Genomic DNA, 15,907 nt, shown 5'->3' with positions numbered 1-15,907 from the left:
TAACATTAAAAACCTTTTACAGTCATAACACTGATTCAAATGATCAACCTGAAGAGGAGAATTACACTTTAATATAATATATATATATATTGTATAACTATTTAATATACTTAGTTGTCTGTACGAGGTTACTTGAACACTGACTCATCAGACGATGATGATGTTTCAGAGAATCTTCCCCCCCCCCGATCTCTGCAGTAACAGGAAGTTGTGGTTAACCTCTTCCTGAGTCTCTTCTCAGTATCAGAGTCAGTTGCCTGCCGTCGACTCAAGACAAGGACGAACATATTTCAACTTTATCATTATCATCCCTCCATCTTCACCTCCTCCATCATGGCTCCATCAGCCACCCTCCTCTTCCTCCTCCTTCTCGGCGTGCTGACCTCCGCTGGCTCTCTGCCTCCTCCTCGGATCACCTTCCTCTTCAGTGAGTCCAAAAACATTTCTTATCAATAATCAATCAGTTCTGATCATCAGTCTGGTTCTGGTTGTGTGATATAATGAAGTTTGTGTCACAGCTGCGATCTTATTGTGGAATGACGGAATGACGTCTTATTTCCTGGTGTAAAATATTCAACTGTTAACATCAGTTTTGTGTCAAAAACATAAAAGCAAAGTGAGAATCATTTTCTTATGTGACTAAATATACGAACGCAGTTAAAAAATGTATCAATGCTTCACATGTGAATAGACGACACATGAAAAATGTAAAATATGTTTAATATTAAACATTTTCTCTGTTACTGATACTGATCATAACCTGATATTTAACAAATCAAATACTAATTTCATGTTAAAACTCATCAGATAAAAACACAAGAAAGAGATTCTGATACATTTTAATGTGACTCAGAAACAAACAGGTTTCATTTATTGGTTTCATTAGTGATATTAAAATAAAACTACAGACTCGATAACCTCAATCTGAAATAATCAATATGTTCTACTCTGGTAAAAATGGTTAAGTATCAATAGTTTTCTCTTTACGAAATGCTGCTAGTCTTTAGTCTGGACAAACAGAAGCTGAGACTTTAGTAAACGATGGTGCAGACGTTCTCTTCCTGATTGGTTCTCATCAGTCACATGACTCGACTACCAGCGGTGAACACAAAGTGTCACTAACACTTCCTGTCAGTAACAGTTCCACCTCGTCGTCGCTCAGAGAAAATAAATTCCTGCTCTGACTCTTCACCTTCACTGTTCCTCCTTCAGAGGAGTTTCTGTTACTAAGCAACCAACTGCAGAGACAATCTACTTCCTGTTTACATCACATGACCAGTGTACGTGAATGATCATGTGACGTGTTTTCAGGTGTGTTAGTGTGGAAGTAGATTATTTATGATATTATTACTAAAACGTTTGTATGGAAGGAGGTTGTGTTAGTTTGAAAACTCAAACGTGTCCGTATCTTCCTCTTCTGTAAATAACAATGGGTTTTTAATCTTTGTTAATATTTTTTATTTCTCTTCATCAGTTTGTTGAAAATCTCTCAGACAAAATCGAACGTGTTTTTCACAGCTTCTTATTTAAACCTCAGATGAGACACAAACCGTTTGAAGCTCTGAGCCACATCCTCGGAAACAGGAAGAGGTTCTGTCTGTGCCGCGGTGGTTTGTTCTGCTCTCTCACTTCCTGTTAGAGCCTCATCGATCTCCGGGTTACCACATGCTGAGAACATGTGCATGATTGGAAGGCTCTTGACACCACAGACAAAGAAACTGGACCTGCTGTATAACAACACAGTGGTGGAAAGTAAAGAAGTCTACATTAACTACTACACTACTCTGATGATTAATGTGATGTCGCCTTCATCAGGTGACCCACGGTCAAGTAAAGCAGTAAAATACTGCTTAAGCGTCAATGTTTTTTCAAAATTCATTTTCGAGAAATATAATAATATTAACAAGAACAACAATACTAATAATGATAATACTTTATTTTAGTAAAATAGGATTTTTTTGGGTAGAGATATTTTGGGACATTTTACTTTTATTGATGCGGGTGCCTCTTTGCTGTGTGTTTTCCCATTGAAGTAGGATTTTAGATGAAATGCAGGAATTTTACTTGGACAGTATTTTTACTTTGTGGTATTTACTCCTCCAGAGGACAAGGTTCAGGTCTGAAAGAGGTTTTGACGTCTGAGAGATGTTGGTGAAGGTGTGATGGATGAAAACTCTGAACTGAATTCAGAGAAAAACAATTGAACTCGTCAGGTGAGTTTAAAAAGAACAACAGCGATGAAGTTGATTCTTTGAAGGAAACGGTGAAAACACAGAACAGAAACTGAAGAAACAGTTTCCTCTTTTCCACCAGGATGTAGTCAATGTGAAATCATTTCAGAACCAGTTCCTTTTCACACTGTTCACAGTCTTTACCCACAATGTAAATGGTTTTGTATGGTTTTGTATTTATATAGCGCTTTTCTAGTCTTCTAGTCTTGATGACCACTCAAAGCTCTTTACAGTACAGTTTTACATTCACCCATTCACACACACATTCATACAGTGCATCTATTAGATGCACGTTCTTGTTCTATGAGGGGCAATTCAGGGTTCAGCATCTTGCCCAAGGACACTTCGGCATGCAGATGGGGAAGACTGGGGATCGACCTTCAGGTTGGAGGACGACCACTCTACCCCTCAGCCACAGCCGCCCGTGTACATGTACCAACATGTAGTTTGCCAGCCACCAGTAAAAAAGAGAAGGTTGTTTAGCTGTCGGCTCATTTCTGTTGGACAGAAATCGTGCCTGAACAGAACGTCTTTTGGTTATTTATGAATGTCCTTTTTACGTTTACAGAGAAACTCTGTGCTGCTGCTTTAACATGTTTCTAAATGTGGAGTCAAATGTTCCAGATCATTAACTGTGTGATCAGCTGAATCTGAATTCAGATCAATGACTGTCGGTGCAGTAGTGATCGTGGAGTGGAGCCGTGGCATCAAGGCCCCGGTCATACACACTCTCGACCAATCCTGAGTCAGTCTCAGCTCTCAACCATGACGTCTCAGCCTGTTTTTACATCATCAAATAACTGATTCAAACCAAACTGATCAGAAACACTTGAACAAACCTCAGTGAGATAAAAACGACCTAAAATGACAGAAACATTTATTTAACGTCTACTTTGAGTTTTTTTAGTTTGTTCCCTGTCCCATCTGCTTACATGGAGGGTTTATGACCTATACTGCAGCCAGACACCAATTCAATTAAATTGTGTTTGTATAGTGCCAAATCATCATCTCAAGGCACTTTACATTGAAGGTCAAGACCTTCAATTTATTTTATAGAGAAACCGCAGTTCCCACAATGAGCAGCACATTTGTGACTGTGGAGGAAAAACTCCCTCATTAACTGGAAGAAACCTCTAGAACCAGACTCAATGTGGGGGGGGGGGTCTGCCTCGACCGGTTGGGGTGAGCAGGGAAAAATGGGGAGTAGAGGAGAGAGAGAGATAGGGGGGAGGGGGGAGAGCGAGGAGAGGGAGACCAGGAACACTTGTGCAGCATCAGGTATCAGCTCTGAGTAATTATAATGAAAACATTAACAGTGTAAATATGCTGTTGTTATTAGTGATAGCAGCAACAGTTCATGTAGTAATTAAGTAATACAAAGTATTATTGTTAAAAATAATAGTAATAATAGTAATAATAATAATAATAATTGTTATCCTGCAGCTCGCCCAGGGGGCGAGAGAGACACTTTGGCTTCACCTTTATGAACTGTGATGTCATCCATCTTTATTTACAGTCTGTGATTCAGGCTCAATTTAAAGTCTTCTGTTTTCGCTCAGACTCCACAGAACGACCTCTCGTCCACTTCAGCCTCCATGATGTCCACAACACCACCACACTGTTGTTAAGCGACGATGGCTCCACCCTGTATGTCGGGGCGCGAGATGCTGTCCTCTCATTGGACATTAGTCAGAGTGATGTCATCAGCCTGAGGAGGAAGGTGATTAACCTGCTCCAGTCGCGATGAAGTTCAGAATAAACAAGGCTCAGATTCAGTTTTTGAAATCAATGTTCGAAAGATCGAACTTTTAAACTTTGGACTGAAACTGTCTGTCCAGGTGTCATGGCGTCCGTCTGAGGGTGACATCAGGGAGTGTCAAGTTAAAGGGAAGAATCCAGAGGTAATTATCAACATACAGCAGCTCCATCCTCTGTCTGTTGTGTCTGCTCTGCTAAGCTAAGCTAAGCTAAGCTAAGTGGCCTCAACATAGCTTACACCGATGTCCATCTGTCTGTCTCTCTATCTGTCTCACTGACTCTCTCTGTCTGTCTGTCTGTCTGTCTGTCTGTCTGTCTCTATCTCTGTCTCACTGACTCTGTCTGTCTGTCTGTCTGTCTCACTGTCCATCTGTCTGTCTGTCTGTCTCACTGTCCACCTGTCTGTCTCTCTGTCTGTCTCATTGTCCATCTGTCTGTCCATCTCTCTGTCTGTCTCATTGTCCATCTGTCTGTCCATCTGTCTGTCTCTATGTCTGTCTGTCTGTCTCTATGTCTGTCCATCTCTCTCTGTCTGTCCATCTCTCTGTCTTTCTGTCTGTCTGACTGTCGATCTGTCTGTCTCACTGTCTGTCTGTCTCACTGTCTGTCCCTCTGTCTGTCTGTCTGTCTGTCTGTCTGTCTGTCTGTCCATCTGTCTGTCTCTATGTCTGTCTGTCTGTCTGTCTGTCTGTCTCACTGTCTGTCTGTCTCTCTGTCCATCTGTCTGTCTGTCCATCTGTCCGTCTGTCTCTATGTCTGTCCATCTCTCTGTCTCTCTGTCTGTCTGTCCATCTGTCTGTCTCACTGTCTGTCTGTCCATCTGTCTGTCTCACTGTCTCTCTGTCTGTCTGTCTGTCTGTCTGTCTGTCCGTCTGTCTCTCTGTCTGTCCGTCCGTCTGTCTCACTGTCTGTCTCTCTCTGTCTGCAGGTCGATTGTCCGAACTTCGTCCGTGTGCTGCAGCAGATAAACTCCACCCACCTTTACACCTGTGGCAGCTTCGCCTTCAGCCCTCGTGACGCCTTCATCGTGAGTCCAAACACATAGTTTCACTTATTCAAACATTGAAATTAGTTTTCTCTCCAGTTCAGTTTAGATTTTCTTTCATTTCCACAGGACACTGCGAGTTTCTCTGTGGTCCAACACGACAGTGCTAAAGGTCGCTGTCCGTTCAGCCCCTTCCAGAGGAATTCAGCCATCGCCATCGGTGAGTCAGTGACATCATCACAGCTGTTTAAAGAGAACAAACTCTCAAACATGAAAACCACAGACTGTTGATAATGATAATAATAAACTTTATTTGTATAGCATCTTTCATACAAGAAATGCAGCCTAATGTGCACTATATATAATATAGATAGAAATAAGAGAACAGATTTTTAAGAAACATAAGAACATGTTAAAATCATATTTAAAAGAAAAGGAATTTCTTTACCGAGCTATTCTCTATCATACCCAATGATAACAATTACAATTTGATAATAGGAGGCGACTTTAACTGTGTTCTCAACACTGTTTTAGACAGATCATCAAACAAGGACCAATCTCTCACCAAATCTGCCAAAGTTGTCAATGATGTCATGGCTCAGAATGGTGTTTCTGATATTTGGAGATTTAAATTTAGTAATAAAAAAGCCTTTTCTTTCTTCTCCAATACAAATCATTCATACACACGCATTGATTATCTTCTTTTAGATAAGAGATTACTGGGAAATGTTAGCTCTTGCTCTTATCACAACATCACAATATCATCATAGTGCCAATTAGTTACATGTAGCATTACCCAACTGCCATAGACCCTCATGCAATTGGAGACTTAGGCCCCTCCTCCTAGCTGACAAAAAATGTGTAGACCACGCTTCTTCTCAAATTAATTTCTTTCTTGAAACCAATGCCTCACCAGAAATTTCCCACTCTACCCTATGGGAGACCTTTACGGCTTATCTTCGTGGGAAAATAATAGAGTACTCCTCCGGGGCAAAAAAGGCAAGAGAATCCAAACTTAATGACATCTCACGATCTATTGCAGAGATTGATACTCTCTACTCATCTGTACCTTCTCCAACACTCTTTAAAGAAAGACTACAGCTACAGACAGAATACAATTTGCTCTCAACTGACAAAGCTGCATACTTGCTTTCAAAAGCTTGAATCAATGTTTACGATTCAGGTGATAAGGTCAGCCAGCTACTAGCCCAACAAGCTCACCAAGCCCAGTCCTCTCATCTTATTCTAAGGATTTATAATGAAACAGGTGAAATAATTCCATAAATTCCATAAATACTTTCAAACAGGGTTAGCGTTAGGGATAAGATCTAGTTAAAGGCTGAAGTAAAATGAAATCTTTTAAAGATGTTCACTGAACTAGCTTCTCTAATATCTTGAATTTCTTGAAGAAATAGTACTTTCTTGATTGTTGTTGTTCTGGGTTTGTTCCCTCATGGTTGATGCACTGATTGTAAGTCGCTTTGGATAAAAGCATCAGCTAAATGAAATGTAATGTAATGTAATATCTAGCGGCAGCCTGTCTCAGATTTTCTTTGGGCTACAACCTCTAAGATGTTCTCAGTGTTCTAGAGGGAACATATTTCACTAGAGAGGCAGCCGAGTAACTGGGTAACTTCATAACCTTGTATGTGAGGAGGAGAACCTTAAAGTCAATCCTGTGTGGAACAACCAGTGCAGCGCAGCTAGAACCCAGCTAACCCTAACCCTGATTATTTTACAGTGTTTCTCTTTTTGATTTTGGGCCAACTAAAGGATTTCTGTTTTATGCACATTGAGCTTCAGGAAATTATTTCTCCTCCGTGTATTTATTTCTGAAAGACCTTTAGTGATGGAGCACAGAGATTTGACATCATTTGGCTCAGTAGCGATGAACAGTTGTGTTTCATCTGCGTAACTACAGAAACAATGTGCGCTCTGCTGATGTCACCCAGTGGCAGCATGTTCAGTGAGAATAACAAAGGTCCAAGGCAGCTGCCCTGTGGAACCTCAAAACAGCTGTTTGTCAGACACGTGTTCTCCAACGCTGACTTAGAACTTCCTCCCTTTAACGTACGTTTTTAACGTACCTTGTTTTCATCAGACCTTAGTCTGATGTGATTATTTCAGTCCCGTTTCAGTGACGAGCTCTAAAGCCTGAAACTCCTCCAGGATGTTGTTCTCTTTTAGGAAGTTTATTTGCACCAACACAAGTTTTTCAAGTGTCTTTCTAATGAATTGGAGGTTGGATACTGGCCTTAAGATGCCTGTTTATAAATGTGTGGACTCAGAAAGTGAAGCCATTGCAGAAGTGTCTAGAACCTTTATTCTGTGTAATGACCAGCAGAGGGCGACTCTACTGGATGCTTTGAATTTTTTAGTAGAAGGTCTCTGAATCTGAATCTGCTCTTGTGATTGACTGACTGTACAAGAAACAGGTCTATAAGTGCTTGTAATAAACTGCTTTTTGAGTCTTGTTGTTTTACTGAACCCACAGTCACGTGTTTCCTCAGCTGTTATGTTTGTCCGTGTGCAGACGGCGAGCTGTTCACCGCTACAACCAGCGACTTCAGAGGAGTCGAACCGCAGATTTCTCGACACTTCAGCAAAGACAGTCGTCCTAACGTCAGCCAGGACACATCCGTCAGTTTACTGGACGGTGAGTGGAACCACATCTTGTCTCCACGGAGGTTATAATGTTCAGTTCCCGAATAAATAATGTTGACATGATGTCACATGACGATGTGATGAGACCATGAACAGTTGTGTAGACGAGCCGCTCAGCGTGTATTGTGCAAGGCTCGCCTAAGTGTTCGCACGATACTTACACTGTGTCAGATTAGCCACTAGGCGTGCCCATTGGCTAGTCTAACCCTAACCCTCTTTATTTTCAAAGGGGGCAAAAAGTTACATTTTATAAAAACTTTTTTACGATGGAGGTTATGTTTTCACCCCTGAACCAAAGCCAGGTAAAGGAAAAGCATAGGCCGGGTTAGGGTTAACCTTTCCCACAAGCGCTGGAAGTGGTTGATCAATCAAAAACAGAGCGAGCCAGCTAACCAATCAGAGCTCGCTGGGCTTTATCGAAAGGGGGGTCTTAAAGAGACAGGAGAGATAACGCTGTTTTTTAAAACTCATAAAAACATGATTATCATATATTGTTGTTTCACCTCACACTGCAGTGATGTTTCAAAACGCTACAAACTGAATTTCCTCACTAACTCATTTTCTCTTTATCTCCTGCCAAAGGTCATACATACATACATACATGTTTTTTACACGTGTAATTGCCACATGAACATATCTTCACTCAGAACTTTGATTTCCATTACGGCACAAATGTCTGGTGGACATTTTTAAAACCTAAGAACCGATCAGATTTGAATGTTTCTCTTTCTGTGCTCATCACCATGACCTTCCACCTCTGTCATCACTTCCTGTATTTTAGAGCCAACGTTCGTCGGCTCGTCGTCGGACCCGGCGGAGAGGAAGCTCTACTTCTTTTTCAGTGAAGTCGGGAAAGAGTTCAGCTTCGTTGACAAGCTGCAGATTCCACGAGTTGCACAAGTCTGTAGGGTAAACACCGAGAGAACATCATGTGACCATGAATCTTTATATACAGTCACTAAACATCTTTATATACAGTCGCTGATCATCTTTATATACAGTCGCTGATCATCTTTATATACAGTCACTGATCATCTTTATATACAGTCACTAAACATCTTTATATACAGTCACTGATCATCTTTATATACAGTCGCTGATCATCTTTATATACAGTCACTGATCATCTTTATATACAGTCACTAATCATCTTTATATACAGTCGCTGATCATCTTTATATACAGTCACTAAACATCTTTATATACAGTCGCTGATCATCTTTATATACAGTCGCTGATCATCTTTATATACAGTCACTAAACATCTTTATATACAGGAACTAAACATCTTTATATACAGTCACTGGTCAACTTTATATATATTATTATATGTATTATATATACATATTTATTAACTTTGCTCAGATGCAGCTTCTCTGAAGTCGTGTCTTTTCTGATGGTTTCCAGGATGACAGCGGTGGACAGAGGACACTGCAGAAGAAGTGGACGTCCTTCGCCAAAGCTTCTCTTCTCTGTCAATCTCACAAACAGCTTCCCTTCAACATTCTCCAGGACATGTTCACCCTGCAGCCACCAGAGGGCGGCAATGCCTCTGACACCCTGTTCTACGGCGTCTTCACCTCTCAGTGGTAAGAAAACATGAAAACATGCCGTTTATGAGCATCTGAAGACAATCCTTCATCTCTGAAGAGTGTCAGCAGCCAATCAGGGCAGCTGCATCTGGTTTTCAGAACCAATCTAAACTCTTCATCAAAGTTTTTATAAACCAAACGAGTCGAGAGTTAATGAAGTTCAGTTTGTTCCAACAGCTTTGTCCAAATGTTGACAGGAAGTCTCTACTTCTTCTGACTTGACCAAGGTTTGATCAGAAGAGGAAAACATTCCTGTGAACTCTGTGAAGAATGTAATGAATATTAATATCACTCTGATAATAACACAGTTTGTCCTCTGGTCTCCTTCAGGTCCTCAGGTCCTCAGTCTGCTGTCTGTGTCTTTAAGCTGCAGGATGTCAGGATGGTGTTCGCTGGGAGCTACAGGACCTTCGACATGGAGACGCACCAGTGGAGTTTACTGCTGGGAAAACACTCGTACCTGGGACAGGTGAGGACAAATCACCAAAGATATCCCAAGAGTCGCACCACCACAGTAACGTCAAGTTAAGTCAGGTTTAAATCAAATTAAATTAGGTTAAAGGTCAAGTGTGTATAGAAGGGATCTACTGGCAGTAATTGAATATTAAATAATCCTAGTAATGTTTTCTCTAGTGTTTTTCATCTAAATTGTACGAATTGTTGTTTTCTTTACCCTATGATAGGCCCTTTATATTGAAATACTTTATATTTACATCAGGAGCGGGTCCTCTCTACGGAGGCAGCCATGTTTTTTACAGTAGCTCAGACTGGACAAACTAAACCTTTTGAGTTTTTATGACAACTGAAGCTACCACAGGTTCTCTTTTATGTTTGGAAGCGGAGGGTGAGGTGAGGGGTGTTCAGCTGCAACATGACACTTCACCACTAGATGTCACTAAATTCTACACAGCGAACCTTTGAATCAAGTTCAAGCTATCTTTAAAAACTGATTGATTGCAGTGTTACTGCCCTTTGGTGGACACAGCCAGCTTCAGGAGGTTTTACATCTAAACCACATAAATATAAATATCTTTAATAGAACAGTTCCATGTTCGCTAACACGGAGGTGACACATGTCCTTTCCTCACAAACATGTACATGACCACAGCCTCTTCTTTAACGACTTATCAGGAACAGAGTACCTCAGGGTTCGATTGTGGGCCCGGCTTTGTTCGCACTCATTTTCACTCTGAGATTGTTCGGTTTAAAATGCTGCCGTCATGTTACGATGCTGCCCGACAGTGCGGACTGGACAAAGCCACCGATTCTGAGCTAGACGAGGTGAAGAGGTGTTTTCTGACCAGCGGTGGAGTCAAACCTGTGACAGACGGCCCAGTGGTTGTTTCCTCGGAGCATCAGTACAGTCGTGTGGCGGCGATGAGGACGACGGCAGCTAATGGCAAGCAGTACACCATCCTCTTCCTGCTCACAGGTGAGGACATTAAACAGCATGAACGAACCCGATGATGAGAACATTTTGTTCTGAATTAAAAAGTCATTATTCCTCTTACGTACAGAGTCTGGATTCCTGCACAAGATGGTTTATCTAGATCGGGGTGCCCGGTTCATTGAGGAGATTCAGGTCTTCGCACAGCCGCAGCTGGTGAAAAGCATCGTACTCTCATCCACCAAGGTAAACCTGACACCTGAAAATGGAACATTCACTCAGACTACAGAATACATGTCACAGTATTTTCCTCTCTTGTAGGGGGCGGTATACGTGGGAACATCTGAGGGTGTCACCTCAGTCCCTGTGGCGAACTGCTCTGTTTACAGAAGCTGCGGTCAGTGTGTTCTGGCCAGAGATCCCTTGTGTGGGTGGAGTCCGACCAGGAGGGAGTGCACGAGTCTAAACAACGATCGTGATCACATGTTGGTGAAGGATTCATCATCGTCTGACAAATGAAAACAGCTTGAACAAAACTGTTATATAGAATCGATAGAATTATCATAAACATGTCCAGAGATCTACAACAGGTTTCAGTTTATTTAAGAATATTTTGCCTTGTGCAGTGACTGACAGGCTGTCATCTTCCTCCTCAGTGTTCAGGACGTGGAAAACGGAAACGTAGAAAAAGAATGTTTACAACAAATCAGGAACAGTGAGGACGTAGGTAAATGTTTTAGCTATTTATAAAGACGATCAGCAACTGTATATAAAGATAAGTGACTGTATATAAAGACGTTCAGTAATCTCTTTCTCTCTCATGTATTTTACTCGTTATGATTTCTGTCCAGCAGAGGTCATTGTTGGTCTGAATGAAGTGGTCAGACTCCAGTGTGTCAAACCATCCAACATGGCCGCTCTGACCTGGACGTCCCCTGAGTTCAAAAACCTGTCAGAGAAACTCTTCATCCAATCAGCTGATGGCAGCCTCATCTTCCATGCTGCCGACGCCACCTTTGGGACGTACCGCTGTGAGGCAGAGGAGGGCGGGTACAAGGAAGTAGTCGTGAGCTATACTGTCCAACCAATGGTTTCTCCACGCTCTATCATCCCAAATGATCCAAAGGACCCCGGGTCCGACAGCGAAGACGATTCGTATGAGGTGATTGTTCCTGAGGAACAACAGACGATACGACCGTCAGGAGACGCAGAGGATAAAGGCGATGAATTCACAACCAACCTTAAAGACGATGTCACGTCCAACTCTCAGGATGATGGTTTGAACTTCACCTTGACCTTCAGGAAGGACAGCCAGTCCTCGAAGGAGACAGTCAACGTCCCAGAGACAAGTTACTACAGTGAGCTGGTGGTCGTTTCACTGCTGCTCGTGATCTGCATCTTCATCCTGGCACTCGGGGGTGTTCACCTGTGGCGCCAGAGGAAAGCCGACGGCAAAAAGTATCACTGTGCAGACGCTGGTTCTGAGCCAGAGGTGGTGGAGACATAAAGTTTAACAGCAGACGGAAGACAGAAGTAAAAGATCCACGACTCAGACGATTTCAAAATCTCAGGTTTAAAAATAAATTCAGCCTTGTCAGATTGTTTTCACGATCGATTTTATCTTGATGTTTTGTCTTGTTACTTGACGCAAAATTATTTTATTTTCATGTCGTTCGGACGAGCAGCGATGCCGTAGATTTTTCATAATGTGAATAATATTTTGTTATTGTTTGAAATGAAGATAAAAGTTTGTTTTTTGATTCATTTACTTTTGTTGACGTTTCATGGCTTCAAACCTTAATTAAAACACAAACGTATAAAAACAGTGAAGTTGGAATTTCATGAACATATATATATGAGAGTTTATTTTGACAGCCCTAATATATATATATATTAGGGCTGTCAAAATAAACGCGTTAACGCGGTGTTGTGCCATAATGCATCAAACGTGATACCATAAAATGGTGTGCCTTTCGGCATTCAATAAATTTGGTTATCAAGATAAAAATATTAAATATTAATATTTTATTATTAATATTAAATAATAACTTTAATTGATTAAAGTTACCTCGGGGGCACCACCCTTCAAAGGAAGGGAAAAGATAGCCAATTTATTGATTAAGTCTCATAAAGGTTCTAACTACAAATTTGGAACTCTGATTAACAATTAAATTAATAACTATAACCAAAATTACCATATAGATAGTTAGCTAAGTTGAAAGATATGGGGTTCTTGACAGTGTAGAGGTTGGCGAAATTCACTTATGCAACATTAATGAAAAAACATTTGTGAAAGAAAAACATTTATTATGAATATAATAAAGTATAAAAACACAAATTACTAACGGTCTAATTGTTAAACAAAGATAGGTATGTGTGTATACATGTGTGTGTGTCTGTGTGAGTCAGCGTGCTTTCAAGATGGTGGCTGGCCAAAGAGATAACACCCTCCCCCACCTATTGGAATGTTTACGACCTGTAGAGATAATGAGGTGAAGAGTTATGCGTGTGTCTGTGTGTGTGTGTGTGTCTGTGTGTGTGTGTGTGTGTGTGTCTGTGTGTGTGTGCCAAATTAGAGGAAGTTACTAGATTGGATGCAACGAAAGACTGTGAAGAGCATAACAGACTAACATTACTTTCTCAATAACTTGTACCCCAAAATATTACAACACCACAAATCAAACTTATAAACCTCACACAGAATCGAATAAACAGTCTTGCTTAGCCTAGTATAATGATTAAGCCCAGTTGTGTTACCAGTCCGTGGAAAGGGGAAAAAGGAAGTTGCTGTGCAGTTCTCAGTTTTGTGTCGTCTTGCTGGTTTCTGTTGAGTTCAGTTCAGTTGCTGGCTGAAGTTTGCAAGCAGGACATCGAGTCGCTGCTAGGACGTTGGTAGAGCTTGGAGGGCGAGGAGGTCTCCTTGGTAAGATGAGCTGGAAGCTGCACCTTTGTGCTCCTCTCGAAGAGTTGGATGGGAAGAGAAGATGTGAGCTGGAGAAGAGGCTCGACAGCCTTCCCTCCTGTAGAAGGATTGTAGGAAGAGGCAGGACGAGGCTCGACAGCCTTCTCTCCTTGGAGGGACTGTAGAAAGAGACAGAAGAAGCTGGAGAACCTAGCTTATATTGGCCCGGTGACCTCACAGGTCATGGGGTCCAGAGTGACCAATGGGAGTTGAAACCTGTGTCCCTGGGGGGGGTTTCCACCCCTCTGTGTGAAGTTGATGCCCTCTGGGACATTGAGTTCCTTGCTCTGGTTTTTAATGGCCCCTGGGAGACGGAGTCCTGGAGGGACATGCTGCTTCAGGCTTTGATGGCACATGTAGGCCGAAGTGTGGTTTCACACAAAACCATGGCCCAACAGCGGGATGATTACTTTGTGGAATTAAAGCGTTAATCTTTTTAACGCATTAATAGAATGAGCTGCTCCATATATTGCAGATAAACATATTCAAGCCTTGTCTGCAGACGATGTAGGAAAAAATTAGGGTTTAATTTTAAAGTGCCTCAGACTGTGTTTTAAGATGAGATAACCATTTATTAGGGTTAGGGTTAGTCCTTTATTAGTCCTGCAATGGGGAAATTTGCAATGTTACAGCAGCAGAAGGCAACACATAAGTAGCATGCAGTACTTGGGTGAAGGAATATAAAGAAATAGAAATATACAACAATATATAGAATAAATATAAATGTTATTAAATCGGTATATGAAGTGAAAATAAATATATTATGTGTCGTAATATGTACAGTGAATGGATTGCACATAACTGTTTAAATTGCACAGAATTTTTTACAAATGAATATAGTGAATATTACACAGTTGAGAATGTTAAAGTGACAGTCCATAGTGGTGGTGCATGTAATTTTACTTGGAGAAGTTTTTTTACACCCTTAGAGGTGTAAAACGTTATGTGAAATAGGTAGGGCCACCCCCAGGTGAGCCTCTGCTGTAAATGTGGGGCCCCTGTGTGCTTAGGGGCCTGAACTGAGGGAGGTGCAGTGTGGAACCAGAAGGCCCAAAAACAGAATTGTCTATATCTCAGGACCCGTACCTCGCAGAGCTTTCAAAACACGCGTGGGTCATCGGGGGACACCGCGGGAGCAGCTTGCGAGATTTCAGGCCTGTAGCTATAAGACATCTAAAATCAAATAAACTATGAAATATATACACATATACACACACAGGCATTAATAAATTAATGTTAAAGTGTTTTAGTTGTCAGAGTCAGTGTTTAAATATAAACTTGAAGTGGAGCGCAGCAGGGTTAGGGTGTGGAAAAGGACACATAGAGGTGTATATACACACACTGTCCATATGTACAGGCAATAACTGTAAGAGAAGTTATGACCTGCTTTTTCATGATAACAGGAATGAATTGTGACAGTGTGGGCTAGTCAGTGTGAGACAGCACAGAGTTGTTTGTCAGCCAGCAGTCTGACAGCTGAGGGGAAGAAGCTGGTGGCAGCCCTCTTGGTTGTGGCTGGGAGGCTGCTGGGAGTGTGCTCTTGGTGATGTCTTGGTCCATTTTCCCCCACCCTCTGCAGTGATTGGTGTTCGTTGGTGCGTGCAGTTGCCGTAGCAAAGTGGGATGAAGGCGGTGTGGATGGTGCTGCGTTGAAAGTACACCAACAGCTGGGATGCAGTGAATAATGCTCCAAAGAGGAAATAACACTCCACCATTAGGATTCAAGTGGTTTTATTCAACAGTAAAAAAAGTAATTGACATGAAACATTTCAATAAGCAGCCAGTTTGACCTCTGTGGCCGGTGTTCTCCCACAAAGATTTCCTGGAGACTGGTCAGTGTTGTGGGCAACAGGTGTTTATTGGCTGTGTATAGTGTAATGGAACATTTTACCATTATACCATACTATATATTATCTCTGCTTATGTATACTATTTCAGCTTGAGTAAACTGCCAAGATGACATCAGGGCCACCAATCGGAGACTGTGCTCGTCTCCCCCATCAAGACCTCAAAGAGCCCTTCACCCTGTGTCTTATCTCCTGGGATTTTACTATTCACTCAGTTCACACACATTGTTCACACACACACACACACACATCTCTTCACTGCATCTGCATAAAAAGCACACACCTGCAACAGTTTAGTTGCCCTTCCCTGAATGCTCTATGCTCTTTGCATGCTATATGATTGTCTGACCTTCCTTGCAATGAATAAAGTATACTTAAAAGACTGTTATTGTCAAATCTCTTTATTTCAGAAGTCTCAGCAGTTCAAGTATTTTTTTATGAAAAACAAGAGCAGGAGGATCATATTACAGGCAGTGGTATG

At 41.5% G+C, this 15,907-nt stretch overlaps 1 protein-coding gene across 2 annotated transcripts; it reads left to right on the top strand.

The window, feature by feature from the left end:
- Positions 1–210: 210 nt before the first annotated feature.
- Positions 211–12,385, top strand: LOC118114181 (semaphorin-4A). Of its 2 annotated transcripts, none has more exons than XM_035164472.2 (14): positions 211–427; positions 3,791–3,951; positions 4,070–4,132; positions 4,918–5,016; positions 5,104–5,194; positions 7,508–7,630; positions 8,420–8,547; positions 9,046–9,227; positions 9,561–9,699; positions 10,473–10,662; positions 10,748–10,863; positions 10,939–11,102; positions 11,274–11,344; positions 11,472–12,385. In XM_035164472.2, the coding sequence occupies exons 1-14, from the start codon at positions 334–336 to the stop codon at positions 12,122–12,124; spliced, it is 2,274 nt and encodes a 757-aa protein (XP_035020363.2). In that variant the 5' UTR covers positions 211–333; the 3' UTR covers positions 12,125–12,385. The 2 variants fall into 2 exon arrangements, with proteins under 2 accessions (XP_035020363.2, XP_035020362.2); XM_035164471.2 differs by having other exon boundaries at positions 11,469–12,385.
- Positions 12,386–15,907: the final 3,522 nt, after the last annotated feature.

This window comes from Hippoglossus stenolepis, chromosome 8, assembly GCF_022539355.2.
Source record: "Hippoglossus stenolepis isolate QCI-W04-F060 chromosome 8, HSTE1.2, whole genome shotgun sequence".
Lineage (NCBI taxonomy): Eukaryota > Metazoa > Chordata > Actinopteri > Pleuronectiformes > Pleuronectidae > Hippoglossus > Hippoglossus stenolepis.
This window is presented reverse-complemented; position numbering and strand designations above follow the sequence as displayed.